This window comes from Lissotriton helveticus, chromosome 1_2 (assembly GCF_964261635.1).
Source record: "Lissotriton helveticus chromosome 1_2, aLisHel1.1, whole genome shotgun sequence".
Classification (NCBI taxonomy): domain Eukaryota; kingdom Metazoa; phylum Chordata; class Amphibia; order Caudata; family Salamandridae; genus Lissotriton; species Lissotriton helveticus.
In genome coordinates, this window is record NC_136058.1 from 210,478,464 (window position 1) to 210,505,260 (window position 26,797).

At 41.9% G+C, this 26,797-nt stretch overlaps 1 protein-coding gene across 1 annotated transcript in view; it reads right to left on the minus strand.

Annotated features, from left to right (window-relative positions):
• The window catches only part of LOC144799843 (sodium/glucose cotransporter 4-like), a 791,764-nt gene that overhangs the window by 240,213 nt on the left and 524,754 nt on the right, over nt 1–26,797 (minus strand). The window contains exon 12 of the mRNA XM_078671423.1: nt 26,428–26,643. Within this exon, the coding sequence (XP_078527549.1) occupies nt 26,428–26,643 (216 nt within the window). The remainder of the gene's footprint in view (nt 1–26,427; nt 26,644–26,797) is intronic.

Below are 26,797 nucleotides of genomic sequence, written 5' to 3' on the forward strand. Positions count from 1 at the left end.
GTTTGCTCTTCGTTAGTAGGAGCTGCCAAATCTCCCGCCAAAAGAAAGCAAACATCTATTTACCAAGGGTGGGCCCTCGGACATAGGGAACCATCTATGGGGAGCAGTCTCCAGGGCCATTAACAGCATCAGGACAGGAGCCACATGGGCCCACACTATTCAAATTAGATGGGCTGCCCTGGTGGTTCCCGTGGCCCAAAGTTGGCCTGGGAGGGGGATGTACAGCCCACCAACCCCTTATTTTATAGTGGTCTGCCCTGGGGAATTGACGATCTCTGGGGACAGAACCGTCCTTGTGGACGGGGCTGGGTACATCTCCCTCCCTACTATACTAATTTTCATTTGCATGGGAAAAGTTAAAAATATACTTTTTGGCCCCGGCAGTGTCCCTGCAGTACCCCTCCACCGGGCTTAGGGTATTCCTACCCCATTCCTTCTCTTTTTTATAACTTTTTTGGGGGACTTGGCTGAGTCTGAGTCCCAAAATGGCTGCCAATACTTCCAGGTTGAAATGTTGGCAACCAATCTGATTTCAACATGAGACATGTTGAATACGTGGAGCGTCCACATCCTTAGAGATACAAATGTTTTCTTTCTTTAGTAACAAGAAAACTACTGAACGGATTCACACCAAATCACAAAAAAGGTTCTCTTTTGGACAAAAAGCTAGCTTTCTGCCAAATTTTGTGTAATTCCATCCAGTGGTTCGGGCTTTAGTTGTGTATAAAATCTCTTTTGAAAATTGAATGGGTAAAACACATTTTGGGACCCCCTTTTTCGTCTGCCCCTGCTTGGTGAGTCAGCTCCAACCTTTCAACTTGCAGCAGAACTCAGGTGCATACTAGTTTTGCACATTTTGTGAAGATTTGTTAAACGGTGTCAAAGTTGTTGGAAAAACAAGAAATGCTTTTCCAACGGGAACTAGGTGATCAGTGATGTCATTTGAGACCTCAACACTGATGTCACTGATCATGTCATGAGTGATGCTATATGTGAGGCCATAAGCAGTGCATTGAGAGAGCGTAAGTTATAGTTAGCTCAAGTAACTATAACTGCTGAAGTTCGCTGGTTTTGTATGAGTGAAATAGCAGCCTACCAATAACGTCCCTGTAACTTTGTTTTTTTTCAGTAAAGTTCTACATTTTACTTCTTTTTTTAAATTTCTATTTCCTATCTATAACCACTGTGTAACCTTTGATTTATTAAGTGAATTTGTAAGGTTTTTAAAGTTGTGTTCTTAACTGTACCCACTAACCTTTGACAGTAAGAGCCTTATTACAATGTCTGGTGGATCATTGTGGAATCCCGACCGCAGTACTACAATGCAACCGCACATGATGCACTCACATACTCCCATTTCTCTATGGGAGCTTGTGCTGCAGCCGTAAGATGGCCATAGCACAAGCATCCAGAGAGAAATTGGAGAATTTGTTTATCCCTGCACCTAAGGTGCCTGCCACACGGTGCGGGGTTCAACAGGGGGGCACGCGGAGGAGCAGAGAGAAGTGGGCCCTGCTATGGGCCCCACAGTTGCTTTCTGACAGGCTTTTCATGTCGGAAAGCCCAACATGGAAAGCCTGTCAAAAACCAACATTGTAATCCCTACTGTGGAAATGCCATACATAGGGATTACGGTCAGTCCTCCGACTTGCCGATGGGCTCTTTGAGCCCATTGGAATCTAGCCGGAATGACCGGCTGGATATCACTTCCGACTGCCTGCATTGTAATGCGGCTGTTGAAACTGAAACTCACAATGAGACTTGGAAAGCCTCCAACCAACGGTCGGAGGCTTTCCGGGTCTCATCGAGTGACTCAGTAGGTTTATAAGTGGGTTTGAGAAAGTTTAGTGGGGTTGTAAGTGGGCATATGGGTGGGTGTCTGGGTCTCTGACAGGGATGTGTGGTAAACTCCACTCCAGTGGTGGAGTTTGAAGAGTTTTGCAATCCCACTGTGGGGGAGTTACTTGTTGCAACAATAGTGGTTCTTGACCCCAAACGACGGTCAGCAGCCAAAGGGACTTAATTCACCAACCAGTAGTGTGCCAAGAGGTTCCTTTGCACAGTGGTTGATAAAGGGGGCGGGGCCTCCGATGAAACCTAAGCAGTCCCTCTGTGGGTGACTTACAGGTGGCAACAATGACCCTCAACAACCAAGGATACTTCATCCACCAACCGCTTACTTATGGGCCCCAACAACCTTCAGCAGTCAATGGGACTTAATTTCCCAAAACAGTAGTGCACCAGGAGGCCTCCGATGAGGTATGAGCAATTCTACTGTGGGAGGCTTACTTGTGTGTGTTATCTAACCCTGGGAAGGTGTTGGTTCCTGGGGCTCAATAACCCTCAGGAGGGGGGCCCGTGCTCCACACTCCCACCTGGGGGCTCTTTTCCAAGCAAGCTTATTTTTTAAAAACATGTTGCCGTGGATTTGTGGCTCTGTTGTGTTTTTGTATAAATGTTTATATTTTTTAAGTGCTTTTTGGCCCTTAGGGTTCCTCTCTGACCCCATGATGAGGGCTAAGTGGTCAGGGTGTTCCTACCCTCTCCCCTTTTCCTTTTAAAATATTTTTTGTGGGACTCTGCTGAAACCAAGTCCCAGGTTAGCTGCCAATGCTTCCTGGTTGAAATGTTGGCAGCCAATCAGATTGCAGTACGAGATCGGGAGCGTTCACCATGGGTTTGCACCTCAAGATAATCAAATTTAGATTTCTTTTGATAACTCAAAAACTACTGAATGGATTCACACCAAATAACAAAACACACCCTTTCAAGAGCTAGCTTTTTGTCAAGTTCGATGTAATTCCGTCCAGCAGTTCGGGCTATAGCCGTGTTCAAAATTCCCTATGGAAATTAACATTGGGAAAACCCTTTTTTTTACCCCCCCTCTCTTCTCAGTTCCAGCTTGACGGATTACTCCAAAACATTCCATGCACAACAAGAAGCACTAACTGCACCAAAGATATAGGCAAGTCAATGGAAACATGGCCCAAACTATAACTATGTACTGACGACCATCAGTAGGCTTTATATATATATTGGGATAAATACACCTGTGGTAACACTGCCCATTGCCTAAGCACCGCCCCATGAAGAAGGAACCTGCGGCTCCGAAACGCGTCGGGGATTGAAATGCAGCCGCCATGTGTGTTTTCCTAAAATAAAGAAGTTGGAATCTTACCTCGTTGTGGAGTGACGTCCTTGTGTCAGAGGCATTTTTGGGATAATGTTAAACACGGTGGTCTCAGCCGCGGAGGATGAACCACCTGTTTGAAATCTGGTGACAGGACTGCAAACTGATACTGTACAAGCTGACAAGCGGCACACAGGGTCTTAAAGCCAAAACTGCACACAGCGCCTGGGGCCCAATGGAGGGCTGTAAAAATGAACATTAATGCGAGTTTTATTGGAGGCAAAACGGACGGACCCCACCTAAGGAGAAGAATCGGACTACAGGTCCCAGCATGCCTCACTGGAGAGCGCATGCGCTGTTTGGGATAAATACACCTGTGGTAACACTGCCCATTGCCTAAGCACCGCCCCATAAAGAAGGAGCCTGCGGCTCCGAAACGCGTTGGGGATTGAAATGCAGCTGTTATGTGTGGTTTCCTAAAATAAAGAAGTTGGAAACTTACCTCGTTGTGGAGTGACGTCCTTGTGTCAGAGGCATCTTTGGGATAATATATATATATATAGATATATATATATCAAAAAGGTTGCCCTGCTGTGAGAACTCGCCATTAGCAGGTCATGAATTAATGACACCATGTTAACTCAGTCCACAGTTAATTTATTCACTGCATCCTAACGCGTTTCAAGGCCTTGGGGACTCTTAATCAGAGGAAAGAAGCGCAGACAACAGAAAATGCTGCTCTAGTACTTTTTAAAAAAACTTTGTTTATTGGCATTTTTTTCAACACGCATGTGCTAATTATTCGCAAGTGGGTGTCTTTGTCTGGCATGCTGGTGCCTGTAGTTCTAATAGCCAGCACGGTGTTACCTCAGTGGGCTCTGTTCTGCTGCCATTCAAAAGTCTATTAAAATACCTCAGTGGGCCTTTGAGCTGAGGAAAAAGGCAATTAGCATATAAGTCCCGCTGTGCCATTTACATCTGAAGTGAAAAGACCTTCCTCCATCGTTGGCCCTGCAAACACTTTCATGGTGGCAAGTTCTCTGTGGCCAGGCTGCCATTCAAAAGTCCATTAAAATCCCAGTGGGCTGATGGATGTAATTGCGGCACCGTGAAACTGTTTGCGGGGCCAACGACGGAGGAAGGTCGTACAGAGTTACATTAAAAAATAGAATGTGGGCGCTCTCCAGATAGGCTGTAAGTTGTAACCAGCGCTATTATATGCAGATTATTGTGTTTTTATGTCCAGAACTGGGGTGGGGTTGCAAAGGCTTTTAACTAGTTTTAAAAATGTGATAGATGACCTTGGCCTGCAGACAAATGTGGCTAAATCTCATATTATGGTGGTGGGTAAATCCTCCGCAATTTTAAAGACATGTTTTATAAACAACTAGCTTACCCGTCGCGCTTTGCTGCGATATCCGAAGAAAGGAAATTCAAGGAAACTCGTTATGATAACATTCAATTTACATTGTGTCATTTTTATTGAAACTAATTCATTTTAATATGAAAAACATTTCAAAGTGTCGTTTTAATTCTATTTATTTATTCGAGTGCTTGTGGATACACGATTTTTTGTTTTTCCATCTGGTGCGTACATCAGTATTCGAAAGATTATGAGGGCCCTGGGGAGCCGATAGTTAAAAAAAAATTATGCCAGAAACCTTTGCGGTAGTGCACTCAACAACTTCCCAAAGTTTCATGGCGATCGGATGAATGCTGTTTTATTCCTATTTATTTATTCGAGTGCTTGTGGATGCACAATTTTTTGTTTTTCCGTCTTGTGCGTACATCAGTATTCGAAAGATTATGAGAACCCTGGGGGCCGATATTTTAACAATGTTTATGCCAGAAACCTTTGCGGGAGTGTACTCAACAACTTCCCAAAGTTTAATGGCGATAGGATGAATGGTGTTTTAATTCTATTTATTTATTCGAGTGCTTGTGGATACACGATTTTTTGTTTTTCCGTCTTGTGCGTACATCAGTATTCGAAAGATTATGAGGGCACTCGGGGGCTGATATTTCCCAAAATTGTATGCCAGAAACCCTAGCGGGAGTGTACTCAACAACTTCCCAAAGTTTCATGGCGATCGGATGAATGGTGTAGTAATGTATAAAGGACAAACAGACAGACAGACAGACATACATTTGTTTTTATATATATAGACTAGCTTACCCGACGCGCGTTGCTGCGATCTCGGAAGAAAGGAAATTCAAGGAAACTCGTTATAACATTCAATTTACATTGTGTCATATTTTTTTAAACGTATTCACTTTAATATGGAAAACATTTCAAAGTGTCGTTTTAATTCTATTTATTTATTCGAGTGCTTGTGGATACACGATTTTTTGTTTTTCCGTCTGGAGCGTACATCAGTATTCGAAAGATTATGAGGGCCCTGGGTGGCCGATATTTAAAAAATGTTTCTGCCAGAAACCTTTGCGGGAGTGTACTCAACAACTTCCCAAAGTTTCATGGCGATCGGATGAATGGTGTTTTAATTCTATTTATTTATTCGAGTGCTTGTGGATAGACAATTTTTTGTTTTTCCGTCTTGTGCGTACATCAGTGTTCGAAAGATTATGAGGGCCCTGGGCAGCCGATATTTAAAAAACATTTATGCCAGAAACTTTCGCGGGAGTGTACTTAACAACTTCCCAAAGTTTCATGGCGATTGGATGAATGGTGTTTTAATTCTATTCATTTATTCGAGTGCTTGTGGATACACGATTTGTTGTTTTTCCGTCTGTTGCGTACATCAGTATTTGAAAGATTATGAGGGCCCCGGGGGGCTGATATTTCCAAAAATGTTATGCCAGAACCCTTCACGGGAGTGTACTCAACAACTTTCCAAAGTTTCATGGCGATCGGATGAATGGTGTAGTAATGCATAAAGGACAGACATACATACATTCGTTTTTATATATATATATATGAGAAATTGCTTTATGTGCCCACCTTCTCTTATTTAGGAATTCTTTTTGAATCAAAAAATACTTGGTCTCACTTATTAGAGGCAAGGATCAAGGGTTTCAACCAAAGCCTGTAAGCAATCTTCAGGTTCACAAAAAAACTAGGCTCTCGACCCATCAAGGTAATGACTGAAGTTTATAAAGCACGCACATGTGCTGTCATACTGTATGGTGCCGGAGTTTAGGGTTCGTTAATACTGAATGTTTGCAGAGAGCCGAAAATACGTTTCTGAAACATTTGCTGAGTGCTCCAAAAAGCACAGCTGCTACCATTTGTCACAGTAACCTTGGTGTGATTCTCCTGTGCTTTGGCATACATTTAGCCCTTTGTTATTGTGGCATAATATCTGGGTGAAGGAAGAAGCTGCCTTGAACCATGCTGTTATTACAGACTGTTTAAAACTGGAACGGGCGAATAAAATCCCATGGATCTCTTACGTTAAGGCTCAATTGGAGACAGTGGGTTTGTCGGATTGTTTCAAAAACCCTGGAAATATTGTCAAAACATCAAGGGCGAAGCTGAAAAGGGACTTCTTAGCTCACTCTTATTCGATGAGAGGTATGCAGGAAATAACGAATAAATGGGTTGTTGACCACTTACTTTTAGTCTGTTCTCCAGGCACAGAGCTTTATCTATCCTTTTACCTTAGCCATGCTAAATTGTATTATCTTATTAGGTTCAGGTTTGGAATCTCTCATTTCTTGGTTTCACATCCTCGAAACGTATATTCTGATGCTAAGTTGGATTTATGCCTGTGTGATTCAGAATCTGTTCAGAGCACATTGCACTTTATGTTTTTTTGTAAATTGTATATTAATGAAAGGCGTGCTTTTTTATTACCACTCTTAAAATTCCTAAACATAAGAAAACATCGGGCCGCCTTGCATTATCTCCAGCTTTTAAACAATTAATTTATTTGCCTAATGGTTTATAAATATATTTCTTCTGCAGTTCAGCTACAAAACATTGTTGGAAAATGACTTTTTATGTATTTATTTTTCCCCACAGTGATTCATGTGTTGCTGATATGTGCCATGGTCGCAGTTGATCCTCTGTTTTATGGAACTCCTATTAGATAATTGTATTTTATTAATCTTTCTGTGTTCTATTACAAAATGTGTTATTTTTTAGATGTACTCTTTTATGGCTGGCCACAGCCGAATAAAGATTTTCTGACTGACTGACTGTCCATGGATTTGTTGTGAAAATAGAGTCAGTAACAGCTTCCCCGATGTACACCTGGAATTCTCTGTGAATTTTAAAAAGCCAGGAATTGTCTCCAAACACAGACAAAAGCCTATGAAATTACTTTTTGACTTTTTTTTAGAGAATTGACCCTAAGATGTAGGCGTTGTACAGCTAACTTAGGTCCATAAATGTTTTACTAAATTAGACCAAAGTCATTAAGGCCATTTTTACAACACAAGACACGGCATAGCTAATGACATATTAATATTGTTAATATTTAGAACTTTATATAGTGCTTCATGTTCGCATGTCTGCTGTTTCTAACCACTATTAATAACAGATGTTACATTCCACAATTTAATGGTACTCAATTGTTTGTGCTTACCTCTCGGGCTACTCTAGTCTGCATGTTGAGTCAGTGACATGTTGAACATCAGACAAACAGCGAGGCACACTAAACAAATGAAATGCCCTGAGAAGAATGAGGGTAGCTGTGGTTGAGGCATAAGCTGAGAATTTCAGCGGCAACTACTGGGGATGCTGGGGGATCTGCATGTTAAATGAGCAGCAGAAAGGCCGCTGAACACTCTGAATGGAGGCATATGGGGTACTTTATGTATTTGTGTATCTCAATACCGGTACTTCCACGGTCACCCATACGTAATGAATCCCATGCGCTTATTGCCTCTGATGGCACAATTGTTGTTTCCCACTGCATATGTGTAGTATGCACAAGTGGTGTACCTGATTGATAAGGCACCAATGTGAGCATTAGAGCGTTGTATGCAGATAAACAATTTTTACAAGGTGAACAAATTAAAATATTGTAAAAAATAAATATATTATTGCATCACACTTGTTTCCATAGAGTTGCAGCTGTACACACTACATGTTGCGGTTCTCCCCACTAAACTAAGCATGTATTTGGACAGTGGCAAAGTCAGAAGACAAGAATGGGCGGGCACCCACGGAGCAACTGAAAGTCAGGGGTGAAGCTAGGCCATGATCCAGCTACAAATTACCTCGTTTTAGTCTGAAATGGCAGTAGCCTGCACATGGTGCCCCACAGCTTGTAACCGGGAAGCAAAACAGTTTGGGTGCTTATTGGAGAACTTATTTTCACTATCAGACTTTGACCTATCTAAAGAAACAGGGAGGAAAGAGTATGGAGAGGAAACAGTGGAAAGCAGAGGTGAAAAAAACACTTAAAAATGGGACAATAAGAGAGGAAGTGCAGGTTTGTAGAAGAAGGAGGGATAAGATGGAATCAAGACTAGGTATCTTTGCATTTCATTCACATGTTTCAAGGGGACTGTATCAGCTAAGCCAGCTCACAGGTGCATCATATCACAACAAAGTAGTGCATCCCTGATAGTGGCCAGACAGATAGAAAAAATATATGATTGGAGTGCCATAAGACGACTGGCTGGCATCAGATCTCTCCAGGGGTAATAAGAAGCAGGCGGGTTAATGAAAGGAGGCAGGTACAGGCATGTAGAGTTAGGGAAACAGGTGCAGGGAGAGTTAGAAAAGGAACAGAGGGAGAGCAAGGGAAAGAGCAGGTGCACTCGCAAATGGGAGGAGAGGCAGAGCATGGATGCGAAAGCAGGGGAGAGCAAGAAAGGGGGTTTAGGAAGAGACAGGAGGCATCCAGAGACAGAGAGAGCAAGCAAAGATAAGAAAGAGCAAGCAAAGACAAGAAAGAGCAAACAAAGACAAGGGTTGGGGCACTTAGAGGTGGGGAGTAAGTTGAGGCACAGGACAACAAAGACTAGGGAATTGGGTCCTTAGACCAACAAAATAGAGACTGACACTGAAGCTGGAATTAAAAGAACACGTTTATTAATCAGTCATGAGTGGGACTACATCAATACAACACTCTCCAGTGCTGCCTGAGGAAGTACATTGAAGTCACAGAACACAGGCCTTATATACAGCTTTTTCTGCACTGGTAAGTAACGGGGACTAACAGGGAGCACTGCATTCCTGGGAGGCTTCCCCACCCGGTGCCTAAGGTGAGGAGGGGGAGACAAGCGCAGAGGCACGGAAGATCTGTACCGGGGGCAGGAAACAGTGCAGTACACGGTGTCTCTCGTCCTGCAGAAGACAGCATCCAGAGCGGCAGTGGGGAGGCCCTGTGTGAAGTGCCCTGACCGGTGAGGGAACTCCAGAGCAAAGGGATGCCCAGCCGAGCCCTAAAGATCGCTTTGAGGGACGCTGCCCTCTGCATCGGCTGCAATACACAGGGTCAATATCTCACGGACGCCGCAAGAGAGGTGAGGTGGGTCCTTGTGCATGCCTGACTTAGGAGGCTCTGCTAGATCGGGTGCGAAGACTAAGCAACTATCGGCTTTCTAATCGGATTTACTGGCAGTCCTTCCGGTGCCATTTTTGAGGACAGCACTACCCCGTATCTCTCCAGCCCTGTCTTAATCTCGACTGGGGGCTTTTGAGTCCCACCCTTGCACTGCTGCTGGCGTGTTTGTGAAGTAGCTGGACCATGCTTGTGGATGAACTCTGGGGGAAGTCCTGGTACCCTTGGACTCTCAGGCAACCCGCTGTTTGTAGGTTTGAGCGGACCGTCGACACTCCTACTCTCTTACTGCTCTGTTATTGAACCTCAATGTGGCTGGAGAACTACTGACCCCATAGTCTCTCACACTATCTGGCTACTGGTCCGTGGAAGGTCCAGGGGTCTCTCACTGGACTCAGAGTCATTCAACAGGGGGTGATCTCCTGATAACAGTGTGCATTTGTGAGGGCCCATTTTGTATGTCTATGGCCTGTTGCTATAATCAGACTACCATGTCGTCCTCCTACCGCCGATCCTGAAGATGGCACCCCCTTCCCTGATCTGAGGATCTGCTGAGCATGGAAATAGAAATGGGCCTGCTCCCTTCACAAACTATGGTGGCCATCTTGGTGTGGTCATTCACTTTGCCTATACTCACACTCCTTGTCCCTTCTATTGTTGCCCAATATCACATACTGGGTGATGTCGCCTATCTTCAAAATGGCGCCGGCCAGACGATTTCAGGTCTACGCACTGTGTGGTTCCCAAAGGTGAACAGAGGGGCCGACTGGACATCAGGCATTATTTTCTTCCTCTACTTGTTTTTCTATGTTTATTGACTGTTCTAGCAATGGATCTAACTGTAATATACCTGCAATTGATTTAACATTGTAACATGCCTAATTCCTCATGTAAAGCGCTCTGATACCTCCGGATCTAGCCTGGACTTCCTCGTCTCCTCGCTGTGCCTCCTACCCCCTCCCCACATCTTCCCTCCTTCATTCTTTGCTTTCCTTCCCTATTCCTTTCCCCCTACCTGCTCTGTTTATCCTCGTGCCTATGCTCCGCTCAATCTCCCTCCCTGTCACACTTTTACATTATCCCCTTACCCTTCTAAACGCCTTGAACAAATGGATGTCTACCCTACCAGCCCGACCTCCTATTGTGTCCCCCTCTAGTACGCCCTTGTTCAAAGCACTCCTATTCCCCTTGTTGGGGATGAATATAGCATTTTTGCCCTGGAGTCTCAGAGACCCTTCTGAGAGAGTCCACAGTGACAAGGGAGTCTCATATAGTGAAGGTCCGAAATTGATCCCCTTACCACTGGAAACCATCTCCTACCCTGCTGAAAGTCGGTCACTGTGATCATGCTGGGTTTTCTACCCCTCCCACTCAGGGCTGGACTGGCCGTAGCGGGCACCGGGCAATCCCCCAGTGCGCCACACAGGTGGGGGCCCCTGGGGGCCGGTTTTTGTTGCAGGGCCGTTTTTGCCCTGTAACAAAATCAGCCGAAAACCGGCCCTGGCAAAGAGCTCGGCGGCACCCACAAGGGAAGTGGGGGGCGAGCACTTTGCCAGGGCTGGTTTTGGTTACCAGTCCGGCCCTGCTCCCCCTCCTTCTCCTCCCTCCTTCTTTCTTTTAACTGTACCCATGATCAAAGCACTCCTCTCCCCTTGTTTGGGAGGGAACCAGAATCTATGCCCTGGAGTCTCGGCGACCCCGCTGAGAGAGTTCACCGTTGACAAGGGAATCACACTACATGGAAGACTGGGAAAGTTCCCTTTACTGCAGGGAGCTGTCTTCCACCCAGCGGGACATCAGACACAGTTACTTCCTCGTCTCCTCACTGTGTCTCCTACCCACCACCCCTTCCCTCCTTCATTCTTTGCTTGCCTCCCCATTCCTTTCCTCCCTCCCCTGAAACTCCCTCCCGTACTTGCTCTGTTTTTCCTTGTGCCAATTCTCCACTTAATCTCCCTCCCTGTTGCCCTTTTACATTACCCCCTTACCCTCTACACGCCTATAACAAACGGATGTAACTTGTAATTGACCTACCTTCTGTAACAATGTGTAACTTGTAACCTATGTAACTCTCCTTATGTAAAGCACTCTGATACCTCCGGATCTAGCTAGTGCTATATAAAACTCAAGTAAATAAATAAATAAATAAAAAAGGGGTGACATTCCAATAAAGGACGAAGAGCAAAAACAGGACAGGAGCAGGAGAGGGCAAGCAGAGACATGCACACAGCCACAGTGGAAGCAAGCAGGGCAGAGGGGGCAGAGAAAGCAAGAGAGGGCAGAGGAGGGTCATATGAAGCAAGAAGGGACAGAGGAGGGTTATAAACCCCACCTACGCATTTAAGTGGCCAATTAGAGCAGGAGATGGAAACATAAATGGAACACCGGTGGCTGGTTCTGAAAAATGCCACCCATTTTAGAAGGGAATACTTCAAAACAAATCTCAAAAGTATACCATAGCTCACGCAAAAAAAAAATGAATACCTCTACAAAAAATAAGAAACTAAAGACTATGACAAGGTCCCGGTAATCAACTTCCTGAACATAAAGGAGATAAAATCCAACCATAATGAAAAAGTGATAAGTAAAAACATACCCTGATAAAATTACAGGTGCGATGAATACTTCACAATAAATGGGAAAGTAATTCATTCTACGTTGTACACAACAAAATAGGAGAATATCCTTATCTTCATTCAACTCTAATAAAAAGCCTAAAAAGTAGAGAATACTGCTAGGTACGTGTTTTACATTCCGCATGTGTAAACCCCAGAAAAGCGAGAGTATGCACCGTACACAGCTCATGTCAGAAGTGGGGCAGTAATCTGGAAGTTGGGCGACACTACTGAAACAAGCATTGGCATAGCCAATAGGTCTCGCCTTTGGAACATTATTAGTGTTTAGCCAACGGTTGGTGTTGTTGCACCAAGGATATTGTGCTGCATAACTAAATACTTATAAAGTCCCAAAAGCAAGATCTATTGGCTATGCCAATGAGTGTTTGTTTAGCAAATGTATGTGAACATTTAGCTTTAAAATGCACTATTTAATGCCATGTTCTTCACTTCACTTACTCACTGCAACTCGGTGCAGTCCAAGCATTGAACCTCACCCCTATCAAAGATCTTCAGCCGCCACTGCACTTGGGCAACCGCTAGAAGACCAATGTTGTTTAGGAAATTTGGGGAAAGAGAAGGAACACCATTCAAGTCCCATAGAGCATATAGCAATGTGTCAAATGAATCACAGAATCAAGTATGCTCTGGATTTTCCAATCAAATGCGTCTGCCTTTTGGGGCGCATGTCTTTTCCAGCAAATTGCGGATACCAGGGGGTGTGATTAACATTTTTGCCTACAACTGTTGTTAGACAATGGAGAAAGTGAAAGTGGAGAAAATCATATGCACAACCAATCAATTAACCTTCACAATTGTCCAAAGAAGCACCTACACATTATGAAATGCTTTTACTGACCAAATATTTCTATTATAAAATCTTCAAAGTCTGTCTGTTAACAAATATCAATTTTTATGTCTTTAATAATATAGTACAGAATGCAAGGAATGCACTGCTGAAGTTCAGTGGCTGCAACTTCAAAATGAATTGAACATTTCTAGTAAATTTGCCAAAATACTATGCTCAGATGATGCGCTTTCTTGTATCAATTTACACATAGAAAACAAATGTGTCCTCAAACGAACTTTTGTCTGAAAACATCAGAATTTTGAGTCATTCCTATTTTTAATACAGGAAACAACATCATTCAATTTAGAGCGATTACAATCCGGAGCCTTCAGTCCTCAATAAAGGCAGCTTGAAAACCAGGGATCAAAGTTTATATGTGGGAGACTGGGAGTTACATAGGATTGTTTAAGATTATGATTACAGCCAGCAAAATCATACACTGCAAACACATTGTTTGCATTCGTTTTGCAATAAAATTACCTAAAACTGTCATGAGCCTTCCCTATAGATTAGAGGAAATCCCAGCCTATATTCAATTTATAGAGTTATTTGAAACACACTCCTGCAGGTACATTGCTTTGGCAAGCCGTGGATCAAGGTGGATAAATGCCTTACCTAGGAACTTTCTCTGTTCAAATAAAAGGTAAATGATTATTATTTCCACTCTAAGCCTAACAAGCAAACAGCGATAAAGCAAAGAAGTCTAACTTTTACCATGTACATGGAGAACTTTATTTAAATGCTTAAGGGAGAAGGGAACAACATATATGGGCGTATGCATGTTGACATTGTTATAACTGAAGCACAGGGTTCATTGTTAAGTATGGTCTTATTGTAACCTGTAATGCGATACCTGTGAAAATGTACAGACATACATATAAACTGAGTAAAAATAAAACATAAATATGTACAAATACGTAAGAAGGATATTCAGAAATTGTCGCGTTGTACATTAAAAGCTGTTTGCTTACTTATGCTAATGCTCAATTCGCACACATACAAGGAATCTGGTACTGTTGCTGAACATTGTGCACCAGTCAGTTCTGAGAGCATGAAAAAGCAGGCTTGTGGCGTGGCCCACCGTCATGTGCATGTGGACGCTATCCTCTCAGGTTCCACTCTCCACTGCACTTATCTGTCACATGCGGGCATGTAGGAAACCTAAAATGTGTCAAAACTGAGAGGACTAGCGGTGGGGGCATTGAGGGCGGCTCTGATGACTGGGACTACACGTCCGAATTAACAGCGGCCTCAACAAAGAGGAGACTTGGACGATATCTGTGACCCGTCGATGATCGCCACGGACGAGGTGCAGGAGAGGGGGGACTGAAGCCGCCCACGGAGGCTGGAGAGCACCGCATACGTGACGGCCTGACCCCAACATGGCATGGCACCAACCATGAGACTGATCTATGGGCTCCTGAGGAGGTGAGACACAGTCCTTCTTATTGTGTTATTTAATTCAACCAATGGATACACTTGATTATTTAAGGTTTAATAGGAGTTATTGGCATTTAAATCCATTCACAAATTGGGATATATTTCCAATCACACAATGTCCCAAATACACTCTAATCACCAATTGCCCTCGACGAGAACATTTGGAACATTGTTTTTGCTTCTGACTCTGACCATGACTGTAACCATACTTGTTGTTCTTGTTTGTCCCTGCACCTTATTCATTTTGTTTGTTCAACAATGTATACATTTGTAAAGCGCTCTGATACCCTCACGGGTCACGTTCGCGCTCTATAAAACACAAAAATAAAATAAATAATAAATAATAAAATAATCACAAGCCATTTGTCTCCAAGCCAGGCAATTCCTCTCATTAGCACTTCTCATCCCTTCTTTCACAAGAGCAGTTCAAACATGAATGGCAAAATATCCCAATATGTAAATCTTTTCTATATAATTATGACTCTGCCATATTTGCCACATAATGCATCATCCACTGCATAATCTTACAGTTTTAACTAATCATTTTTGTAGCTCAAACGGATAAAAGTTACTAAAAAATGTGACTTGATTTGCTGCAAAGTGGGTGGCCCTTGGCAAAGGATGGCTGATCACCTTTCTCACTGCTGCATCTGTATGTTATACTGATGCTACTAAGGCAGAATCTTTGCAGACTTAACATGTGCAAAAATGTCTAAATAATAAAGTATAAGAAAATATTGCACTATGCTTCAGCCTTTTTTTTATGGCATAATTTAGTCAACACTGCGGCATCATTTCTTCCCCCATTGCTGCATAATTCCAGTGGCTCCAGAGCATGTAACACATGTTAAAAGTGCTTGTGCATGAAGCAGAGAGACTGTGAAGTTTGCAATGGTGTGCGTGCAAATCCTGCATTGCCGATCCTTGGTGAGTTGCAGCTATTACTGCTGAAACAAGGCCAATGCAGGAACCAATGGGTGAGGCGGACTGGGCTCGATGGCAGGGCCGACTTTAGTACAGGTGGTGCCCTGTGCAACAATGTTTGTTGGTGCCTCCAATGATCACCTATGCCTCGGACTCCCTCACTACCACCCTTTAACATCCCCCTCAAGTCTCCATAACCACACTCTTTCTCAGATGCATTTAATTGGATTTACAGTGCCACTCATACCAGTGTATGGTGTCAGAAGACTTTACATCACACACACTACACAGAGATAATCATTTATACGTGTGTAAATCACTGTATAGGAAATGTTACATACGACAAAGGACTACGAGGTGTAGAAGACACATGACAACCATACTAGTAGTCAGCACAGTTTAATAGCTCACTCTTCTATGTTGGGATTTTAACTTATAAACTGGAAGTAACAAAGGAATCTCTCTGACAAAAGCAGTAACCTAGTAAACATTATGAGCACTTTGTGACCTGCATGGTACATGTTCTATGCAGCAGGCACATTAACCCTCTATGCTACCTTTCCAGGAGTCAACCCTTCCACTAGACAAAACTCCAATCTCTCTCTAGGAAGAACATTGATCACCAAAGTTATCATGAAATTTTTATTGTTGCTGTAAATTGCTGGAGTCCAGGAAGGAGGCAGAAGTTTTTTAAAAACCATAATATACTTGCAAACACTACGCACCCACTAACCTGCTCAAGGTTCATGTGACCTTAGTGACAGAGTCACAGTGACTGGATCACTGTTGCTCTAGGCTGTGCTGCTTCGTATTCACTTGGCCACTGGATTCAAGATAGCCTGGCTGATGAGGATTATGAATCCGAAACCGGTCCCAGGATGCTTGTTTCCGGTCCAGGGAAGACATGGCTTGGCAGTTCGGGCGGGACTGTTCCCACAAGGCACAGGGTCAGACTGATTTGCATATAGCCATGTCTGAACTGGGTGGCTGAGTGAACTAAAGAATGGTGATGTATTAAACCCAGATCAGTTGACTGGGGGTGAGTGTTTGATTTGTTCAAACGCTCCGTCCATCATCCCCTTTTGTATCGCTTTGTGCTGCTTCGTATGCCTGCCCGAAGAATTGGAGATGAACTTCAGTATGGATTGTGGTGGACAGGCCTTCAAGGTTAACCCACAATTGACACCGCTATGGCACACCTGCTTGTGCTAAGACATCAGGCCTTCTAAGTTCTAGTGGGGCCTTCTAAGGTCTGGCATGGGAATATGCTCCCTCAGTAGAGTGGTCTGGTGGACTGGTCATGAAGGCTGAACCCGGTTCCCCAGTTCCAAATTCGACAGCTCTGGGCATAGTGCCACATCCTCTCCCCCACTGAACACCATACTGCCCCACTGAGAGAAACGTGCACTGCCTTCAGCTACAAACTAATTGTGCCCGCTATAAACACTTGGATGTAGCTCAATTCAAATTATGCACTTAATAAGACTAATATGCTGCCTAAAAAAAAAGGTTAAAGCAAACACTCATAGGGAATGCAAGATTAACTAAAGCATGTGAAATGTAGCAGAAACAACATGGTTACCTTAACGATCTCTCACTCACTATTCAGAAATCAGCGAGTGGTTGTACCTGAAAAGTTAAGGGCATGACTATAGGACCTGAAGGGATCCGTTTCAATGTCCATTGTTTATATCCATACAAAACGTACGCAGTATAGTTTAAAAAGACCACATCCATAAACACAGAGCCATGGTACACATTTGGTTTTCTAATCGACCCATGAACCAGGTATTGCAATACATCCAGGAATGGTGCACTTCCCCACCTAGGGACAGCAATGCTGTTCAAAGAAAGATGGGGGAAAACAAAAGTAGCCTTCACTGCAAAGTCTATAAAGTGAGACTGTTGTGTTTGGATGTGAATAAAACCAACCTGGCCACATTACAACCACCACTCTGGCTTGCTTTATTTAGTTACGTGTTTATTTTTCATATTTAAAATCTTTTATTTCTCTCCATCCGAGGCTGCACTTTGGAATAGAAAAATGTCAGAAAAAGGGCATTTCCTGCAAGAGTGTTTTTCTTTTTTGGATCCATTTTACAGGGAAGCAAGTAAATGAAAGCAGGAAAGAGAGGTTGTGAACCGTTTCTTCAAGTCACGGTTATCTGTAAGTGAGGAGCAAGACAGAAAGAAAGGGAATAATAGGAAGCGGGGGCAGATGCCAGCACAGACAAGAAGAGGACATTGTCTGTGTCTTCTCTGGGCAGTAAGGAAGTGACAGAGTCCTTTTCCTTCTCTGCCAGTCCCGCCTGTCCCCGATCGTCCACGAAAGCAAGCCAAGCATTATCTGAATGCCTTTGCTATTTCTGCCGTACTGGAACACAGTTTTGAAAAGAAAACGTAGGGGAATGGAATCTTTTCAATGAAAGAAGTAGGGGCACGCTCAAGACGGCAGAAATAGCAAAGGCCTTCAGAAAAAGCTCTGCTTGCTTTCGTGGACATTCGGGGACGGGCAGAGAAGGAAAAAGACTGTCTGTTCCTTACTGCCCAGAGAAGACATGGACAATGTCCTCTTCTTTTCTGTGCTGGCAGCTGCCCCCACCCCTCTTTCTTTCTAGCATTTCCTCTCTTTCTGTCTTTCTCCTCACTTACTGGAAACCGTGACTTGAAGAAACGGTTCTCAACCTCTCCTTCCTTCTTTCATTTAGTTGCTTCTCTGTGAAATGGATCCAAAAAAGACAAGCGCATGCCTCGTGCTGGCAGCAGGTGGGAGGAGAGAGAGAAGGGGGGCCTGCACCTGTTTACCTTGCAGGAGCAAGCAGGAACCATATGCTTTCAAGGCTCGCTCCCGCAGGGGAATCGCCAAACGTGCACATGTTGCCATTGAAGGCAATGCAACGCGTGCACATTTTTGGAACCAAAACAGAATCGAACACTAAAGGTCACCTATGCAGCGCATGCACGCTGCGTAGGCGAGATCTAAAAGCGTGCATGAGGCATGCTGGCAATAGGAGTGCCAAATGCAAACCGAGGGCCACACAGAGTGAAAAGGAACACACCGGTGGGAACACTGTTGTCACCTAGTGTTCCAGTGACGAGGTGCTGATTGGCCAGCCCAGCCAGTCTTCCAGCCAATTGGATCTGTGCATTTCATGCTGCTAGCGAGATGCAAACTTCGGCTGGGTAGTGAGTGACCCTATAGTAAGAATGGCAAAGATGGCAGGGGAAATGGTAGGACAGATAGAAGAAATAGTACCTGCATCGCAGTGGACTGGCACTAATCAAGTAGAAATAGTCTGAGCTTAGCCAGTGCTCCTCAGCTAGGAACAGACGTGATGTATCAGCTGCGCAAACCAATTGGGGGCAGCAAAGAAGCGCAACACTGGAGTCTACCTGTGGTAATCAGTCGGTGGGATCAAAGTCCTATACTGAATTCAGCATGTCTCGAAGACAATGCATGCGCTTCCAAGGCTAGCCCTAAAAAAGAGCTGCAGGGATTTTTTACTGAAGAAGTTACAAAAACTAAGATCCAGGGAAATTCCAAACAGTACAGGTTAAAAGATATTTTCAGTAAACTGTGACAGACAGACCAATGCTTGTATTTTTCTGATGATAGATCGTTGAGCCCTAATTCACTAAAGTGAAGCTGGACTTTTGCTTTTTTTGGAACCAGGTCCTAAGTCACCATTAGGGCCTGAGAGCGCAAGGATTGTCTGGCAGGAAGTAAGAATGCTGTGCTTGGCGTTTTGCCCCTCCCTCCACGGATATCCTGCCGGTGCTGTGTGCATGAGTACAGGGCCTGCTGCCAGTAGAAGTGTAGTGACATGTAAATGCCTTAAATGGTCTATAAATGTCAATGCTTACATTTACAATTCCACCTCATGCTTAGGGATGGGGAATGTAAATCTACACTTCACCTAAAGGAAAACACAGGTCTGCAGCATTCTGATAAAAAAAGTGAAAACACAAAGTCTTCATGTGTGAATTACAAGAGATGAAAATCGGGCACCTGCTGAAAAGTAATATTTGAAATTGAAATACTCATTTAACATACAGATGATGGGCTGCCACTAGCTGATGTTGCTGGGTCTTTTAAAGTCAGCATGTTGTGTATGCAGTGTGACCTACTCGTGTTAATCGTTATTAATTTTGTTTTCCTTTCTTTTCTGATTAATGCGCACATGAGCACTACTACAAACACTTTTCCTTTTCACTCTGTTTGGAGCAAGCATTATGAAATAAACTCTACGAGTTTTTTGTTAATATATTATACATGACTTTTTGATACATCAAATTTAATGTGACTGTTAGACTCAGTAGTAAGTGTGATTCATGTATTGATCCTGTTTTTCGCTTGCATACATTGCAAACTTACATGTTACATCTTTCTTTGATTACGTGCCAGTAGGACCACATACTTTTCACGTACATCAAAGTAGGTGCACATCTTCCACCGTCGCATACGAAGCAGAGCTTTGCACCTGAAGACAAGCAGCTTAACTGCCGCTTTGTAAAAATTTTGAAACAAGTGGAGAAGAAAATGCCTAGACAGAACATCAATGTAGCTGAAAAGCAAAAGTTGGACGCTTTTAAATAACTGATTATTTTACTGATGTATTCCAAAGATCAATTAGTTTGTATTGATTTTAACTGGATTTTAGCAAACCGATTTTATTACTTTAAAAAATTGATGATATGTAATGCGATATTTTGTAGCAATAAGTAACTGTGCTAAATAAAATACACTTGAACAGAGCTGATGCTAAATCATGAACTCCGCGCATTGGTCCCAGCAGACGTCACAGGTTCAAATAAGCCCGCCTACCCAGAAGCACCATCTGCCTCTAGACAGTTGCTTCAGTTCTGCAGTCTCATTGGGTAACGAGCCGCTTCTCTGCACATTTCCAGGGACTCTGCGACAATATGGCACACCAACTGGAAGGGAGAGAGCGTCGCTGCTGTGTACCCAACGCCTTCATGGAGATGTTTGCTTTCCGACACAGCGTGAGCACAATAAGGCTGGGACGTGCTCCAAAACAGTAAGCAAAGCAGACAAAACTGTTATCTCGTGCAGTTTTTGCCTTTAATTGAATTACAAAGCCACATCGCATACCAGTCCCACTGGGGCAGTGTCAAGCACAGGACTGCCCTTTTATCCTCACATTTGAATGCAATTTGCAAGCGCCACATTGCAGCACAAACTCATCAGCATAGAAGCAATTAGAAGTTGGGTTTTCAGTCGGCGCTGCGACTAATCATGGCCACCTACTTCTTTAACAATGAAACATGCTTGCTGATGGTCTAATACATGCTGGTTCCGCGTTAAAGCTTTCAACTGACGGGAAAACTAAAACCTTAGACTCAAATATTTTATTAAGGCTGGATTTAAAAAAAAATTGGTGGGAACTTCTTTAATTTCAAATCTTCCTCGCCCTTTTCTGAACTAATATCAGGTTCGGTTTATCTAACAAGTTAGAAAGGACTATTTTATCCACGGAGACCAATCGAGTCACATTTCTAGGAGCTGCTGTGAGCTTCCGCCTCGACTAAAGTTGCGACTTAAACCGGGCCACCTATCTCATGGTCGCAGAGGTCCGGAACCTCCAATCAACACAATCAGGACTGCATATTTACGTGCTATAGTCATGGAAAGCAGGAAAGCTTTATTGTTGCAACAGAATATTCTAGTCCTGGTCCCCATGTCCCATGTAAGGGATACAATTATGTTATAGATACCCCAGGGTACAGAAAACAAAGGGACAAATAAATCAACACATGATGCACCAAAAGTGACACAAACTGGTTTAAAGTGTTGATACTTTCCATCACAAAACGTAAAAGTAGCACTAAAGTGATGCACAGTAGTGCTTTGCCGGCATTGTGCTACTTTGTTTCAAGGGAGCATTTAATGGATGGCACATGGGTGCTCGAATGCAACCACCCCTTGTTTTTGATGCAAAGCCTTACATCTGTTGACGGTGCTTTCCTGCAAATGTTTACGCTGCCTTGAGGCAGATTGCAAGGTAGGCAAAAAGTTGTATTGTCTTTGAACTTTTCCAAGGTTGCATGAGCGGTGCACTATACTGCACATATACAAAGTGGGGAAAGTCCTAGAGTATTGTATTTGTACAGGAAGGCTATGCTTCCAGTACTAAACCTATGCTAGACTCAAGCAAATGCCTTTGCATCATAGTGTAAAGGTGTGCACGCGGTACTAGGGAGCTAGAAAGTGCACCAGCGCTAGGGAAGAACGTTGTAGGGCCATAACTTAGTAGATAGGGATCTATCCTTCTCTCTCTTTCATGCAACGCAGAGCAGTAACTTTGATTGCTGGTTTACCTCGTGTGAAGAAAATGAAGATTCCCCCCAAGATCTTTTAGCCTTAACATAGTTATGTCAAAATCCAATACAAAAGGGAGAAGTTTTTATCACAATAAACACCCACAATATAAAAGAAGCTGCTAAAACCACCAAAAGCTCCCACTTTAAAAATGTTCAAACAGCAAATAGCAACATGGAAAAATAACAATTAGTAGTGATTTAGACCAGTGCCTAAAATCACCATGGAGTACAGTGGACACTTCCTCGACTAGTGCACTGGCGCAGAGTGTCCTGCATGGATTATCTACTGAAGTTTTTACAGAACAATGAGAAAATGCAAGACTTGAACAACAAACAGGCTACACTTTAAAGATACATATCAAAGGGACACCTATAACCCGCAATCCATTATTTCATCACATCATCAACAGTCTTGCACTGCCCCATCCGATAACACGTCACATATCTCTCTAAAGTTGTCCATGAGTTACATATTCCAGGAAATTGATGGCCAATTTTGATTTCTGGATAAGGATTAAACCACCTGAGTGTTTGTGAACCAGAGGTAAGAACCCTCTCTAAGTAAGTAACCTGTTCACAGCACTGGTATGTGTTTCTGTGAGAAGGTGGCGCATTGACATGCTGAAGAACTCTTCCTTAGTTGGGCGGGCAGCTTTTTATAACATGGTAAACTCCAATAATTCATTATCAATTTTGCAAAATACATCCCACTGATGGTCAGAAAGTTTTTTTTTAATAAACAGAGGGCTTTTTAACAAGCACCTTGCGCCGCCAGTGATTCACTTTTTATATGGGAAAATTCATATACCGGCAGTGCAAGGGGCTTTTAAATAAGCCTGAATGCGGTATTTCCTGCTTTGCTTCTGAACAGGATACCTCTACAATCTCTCTCATGATATTTTATATGTATGTAAATGGTGGTAGGATTACATTCCCAGATTCATGCGAATATTGCCAGGCCAACCATTTGCAGGTGGTAAACCAGGTGCCATTTGATTCCCAGCAGGAGTCTTGTCTGACAATAGATCAACATGCTCTGGCGGTCAGGGTTTAAATGGAGGTAATGGGTGCATAGAGCTGTCGGAATCTATGAGTGCCATTGCGGTCTCCTACGAGAAGTAGGCAATCCATGGGAATTCTGATCCTATGATCAGCTTGGTACTTCAAAGAGGGAAATGTGTAGGGTGCAGATGATATAAAATCACATCTCTCTGCTCCTTCATTATTTACATTTGCAAAAATCTCCACATATGGCAGTCCCTAGGAAGACATGCTTTGTGCTTAGCCATTATCCAGATTTTCCTGAACTTTCACCCCATTCAGAGTGTGGTATTCTTAGTGCCCTCCAAACAGTTGGTGCTCGTTTTTGTCTATTAAAAGTAGTGGGGAAAGGTATTTGCTTTTTACTGATAGTGTGGGGAATCTCTGGATAAGACCAGCCACAGCCCGTGCAGGTAAGAGCAATGGGTCGGTGGGGCCGGGTGGGGGGATTTCAAGATACGACGACAAGGGAAAATTAAATATTTATTTAATTTCCCCTTGTGGTCATCTGTCAAATGCCGCTCAATCCGGCTACCTGCATTGGCCACGGCTGGATAAGATGAAAATTTCCATTTAAATAGACATTTCCTGCAGCTAAGTGTTATACTTCTTTTTAATATTAGTTGTGTGATGATAAGAAGTTAATAAACTAGACTAATCTGAACAAAAATTCAGGGCATTAAAGAAAAGTTTGCTGTCTCAGGTGGTCTGAGGGTTCAAAATATACTTTTTTAGTGGAACGTATGATATTTTGTTCTCGTTTCGTTTTTTGTGTCACATAGATTGTATGAATAGCTGTTATCTCAGAGATCCTCCCATCCTAAAACATGATTTGGAAGCCAGAGCTAATTTCCCCTGATGTTCAGAAAGAAGGACCTTTGTCAAAGGATGCATAAAATCTTGCTTAAATGGGACAATCTAACATTTCAAATACTTTGGAGGTTAAACTAAAATGAAAAGGTTACACTTTTGTAGCTGGATGGATTTTCATCGAAAAAGACAGATCAGTTTTTCGTTCTTCAATTTTCGAGTGGCCATTATGTAAATTTTTTTGTTATTAGTTTGTGTCCATTTTACAAATGTTTCCTTCCTCCGCTAGTTGCAGTACCATAAAACCATCCTGAGATATTCCATGAATCATTGACCTTCTGCCTGAAAAGTGCCACACATTGTTCTTACTCTAGTTCAAATCTCACATTTGATCATCGTCTTGTACGCCATCTCAAACTGGGTCATGAAACAGCGGTGGTGAAAGTGCACAGTTCTGGTAAAGACATGGACACACTGGAACGGTAAAAACCCAAAATATCGAATTTGAAATATTGACTGTACAGAATATCGAATCAAAAATATAGGGAGGCCAGGATATCGAATTCCCAAAATATAGTTGTATAGAATATCGAATTTGAGGTAAGAAATATACATTTCCATAATATCGAATTTAGAAATATAGTTTGCCATAATATCAAATTTAGAAATATAGTTTTCCATAATATCAATTTTTATTTTAGTGTTATGTATTGTAGTATATGTGTTTTTGTAATGTATGTTTACATTTTTTAAAGTAATGAATTTTATGTTATTTAATTTGTGCCTAATTTAATTCCGTAGCGGGTTGTGGGTGTAAAGGGGAAGTAATTTAATTATAGTAAATTAAGTATACATTTTTATGAACTATTAATTATTTTCAATTTAATTTTGCGTTTTAGTTCTGTAGTGGGTTGTGGGTTTATGAGGGAATAGGGTGGGAAGTAATTTAATTGTAATTAAGTAAATATATATTTTTATTTATATGTATTGATAACTAATGGATTGTTAATTAATTATTAATTACTAATGAGTTTCTATTAATTGGTAATTAATTTTAATTACTTGTGTAATTGGTAATTATGTTGATTGTATTAATGTATTATTTGAAGTGTGTTGTGGGTTATAGGGGAATAGGGTGGGAAGTAATTTAATTGTAATTAAATAATTATTGAAAATATTTCTGTGTATTGAGAAATAATTTATTGGTAATTAATTATTAATTGGTCTTTTTTTATTACTTATTACATTTCTGGTATTGACAAATATTTGGTTGTTAATTAATTAGTAATAGGTAATTACATTTTAATAAATCATATTTATTGGTATTTATAAATAATTAATTACTAAATATTTTGTGATTGGTAATTAATTTTAATTATTTTTTAATTGGTATTGATAATTAATGTATTCTTATTCAAATATTAAATCATTACTCTCCCTAATGTTGCACTCTCTGGAGTGGGAATAGTAATTGTTAACCCTATGCTATCCAACACTTTCCCCACTGTTGCACTCTCCGGATTGGCAATAGTAAATTGTACCCCAACGCTATCCAACGCTTTCCCTACTGTTGCACTCACTGAAGTGAGAATAGTAATTTTTACCCCTACGCTATCCAAAGCTTTCCCTACTGTTGCACTCTCTGGAGTAAGAATAGTAATTTTTACCCTCCCGCTATCCAACGTTTTCCCTACTGTTAAACACCCTGGAGTGGGAATAGTACATTTTACCCCTATGCTATCCATGCTTTCCCTTCTATTGCACTCACTGGAGTGGGAATAGTAATTTTTACCCCTACGATATCCAACGCTTTCTCTTCTGTTGCACTCTTTGGAGTGGGAATAGTAATGTTTACCCTCCCGCTATCTAACGCTTTCCCAACTGTTGCACTTTCTGGAGTGGGAATAGTAATTCTTACCCCTACGCTATCCATCGTTTTCCCTACTGTTGCACTCGCTGGAGTGGGAATAGTAATTTTTACCCTACCACTATCCAACAAATTCTTACTTTTGTTATTGTTGGAGTGTGAATACTAATATTATTCACTTAGCTATGTAATGTGTTTACTATTGTTACATTTAATGTAGTGTAAATTATTAATTAACATAAAAAGTATTACTTTAATTATTTAAATTATTATATATTATTTATTTTTATATTTATATAATAGGTTTATTTATATATGTAAATATATTTGTAATAATGTTTTAAATATTTTATAATTAAGATTAATAATTATTTAATAATATTATTAGGTAAATATATAACTTTTTAATACATTTAAAACATTCCATATTTTAGTCAACTATATTTTAACATTCTATATTTTGTACTCAATATTTTAGTACTTACCTGTTTGTAGATAGGCATTCTATATTCTGTACCTCGATATTTTTGAGTCAATATTTTGGGCAGTCTATATTCTGTCCCTCGATATTTAGTCACTGAACCCACTGACACATCACCTTTCTTGAACTAGGGAGCACCATCCTACTAGAGAGATACAGACTTTCTTGCCGTTTCATATTTTAGTTGTCCACATCAATTATTACAGTTGAGAGTTTAATCTTGGTTTCTATGCCACATCTTATATTCATATGGACAAGAAATAATTAGAAGAGTCTTTGTTAACTTTCATATTTTCTTTTGACTGTGAGAGAGTATGCTGCATACTATTCCACCCAATTTGCTTCCTTAACAGGGCACACACATAAACTCAACCAAAAATCCAGATGCAAACGTTCTCACCCCAATTTTCCCAAAAAGTGAATACATTCTAAAGTAGGCTAATATGCTTACACTCTCGTCTGGGATTGCCGGGGTACAGAGGCTCACAACTATGCTGATGATGCCGGTCACTGCAAAAAGGATCAAAGCGAAATATAGATAATGGACATCTTTCACCACAGAGAAACGGGTGTCCACCTCACCGCAATGCGGTGCTTGATTAGTGAAGTCCAAGATCATGCGGATCACTCCAACAATGAATCCAATGGCGAGACCCCAAAAAGCACCCTGTGAAATAAAGAACATTAAAAATGAGAAGATGAAAGTTAAATCTTAAACATTGCGATATGCTTCAGGGAAATATTTCACATTTACAGTGAAATAGATGCTTCTAAATAACAGGAGCATCGATGTATGCCCTAGAATATCTCCCCAAAAATAA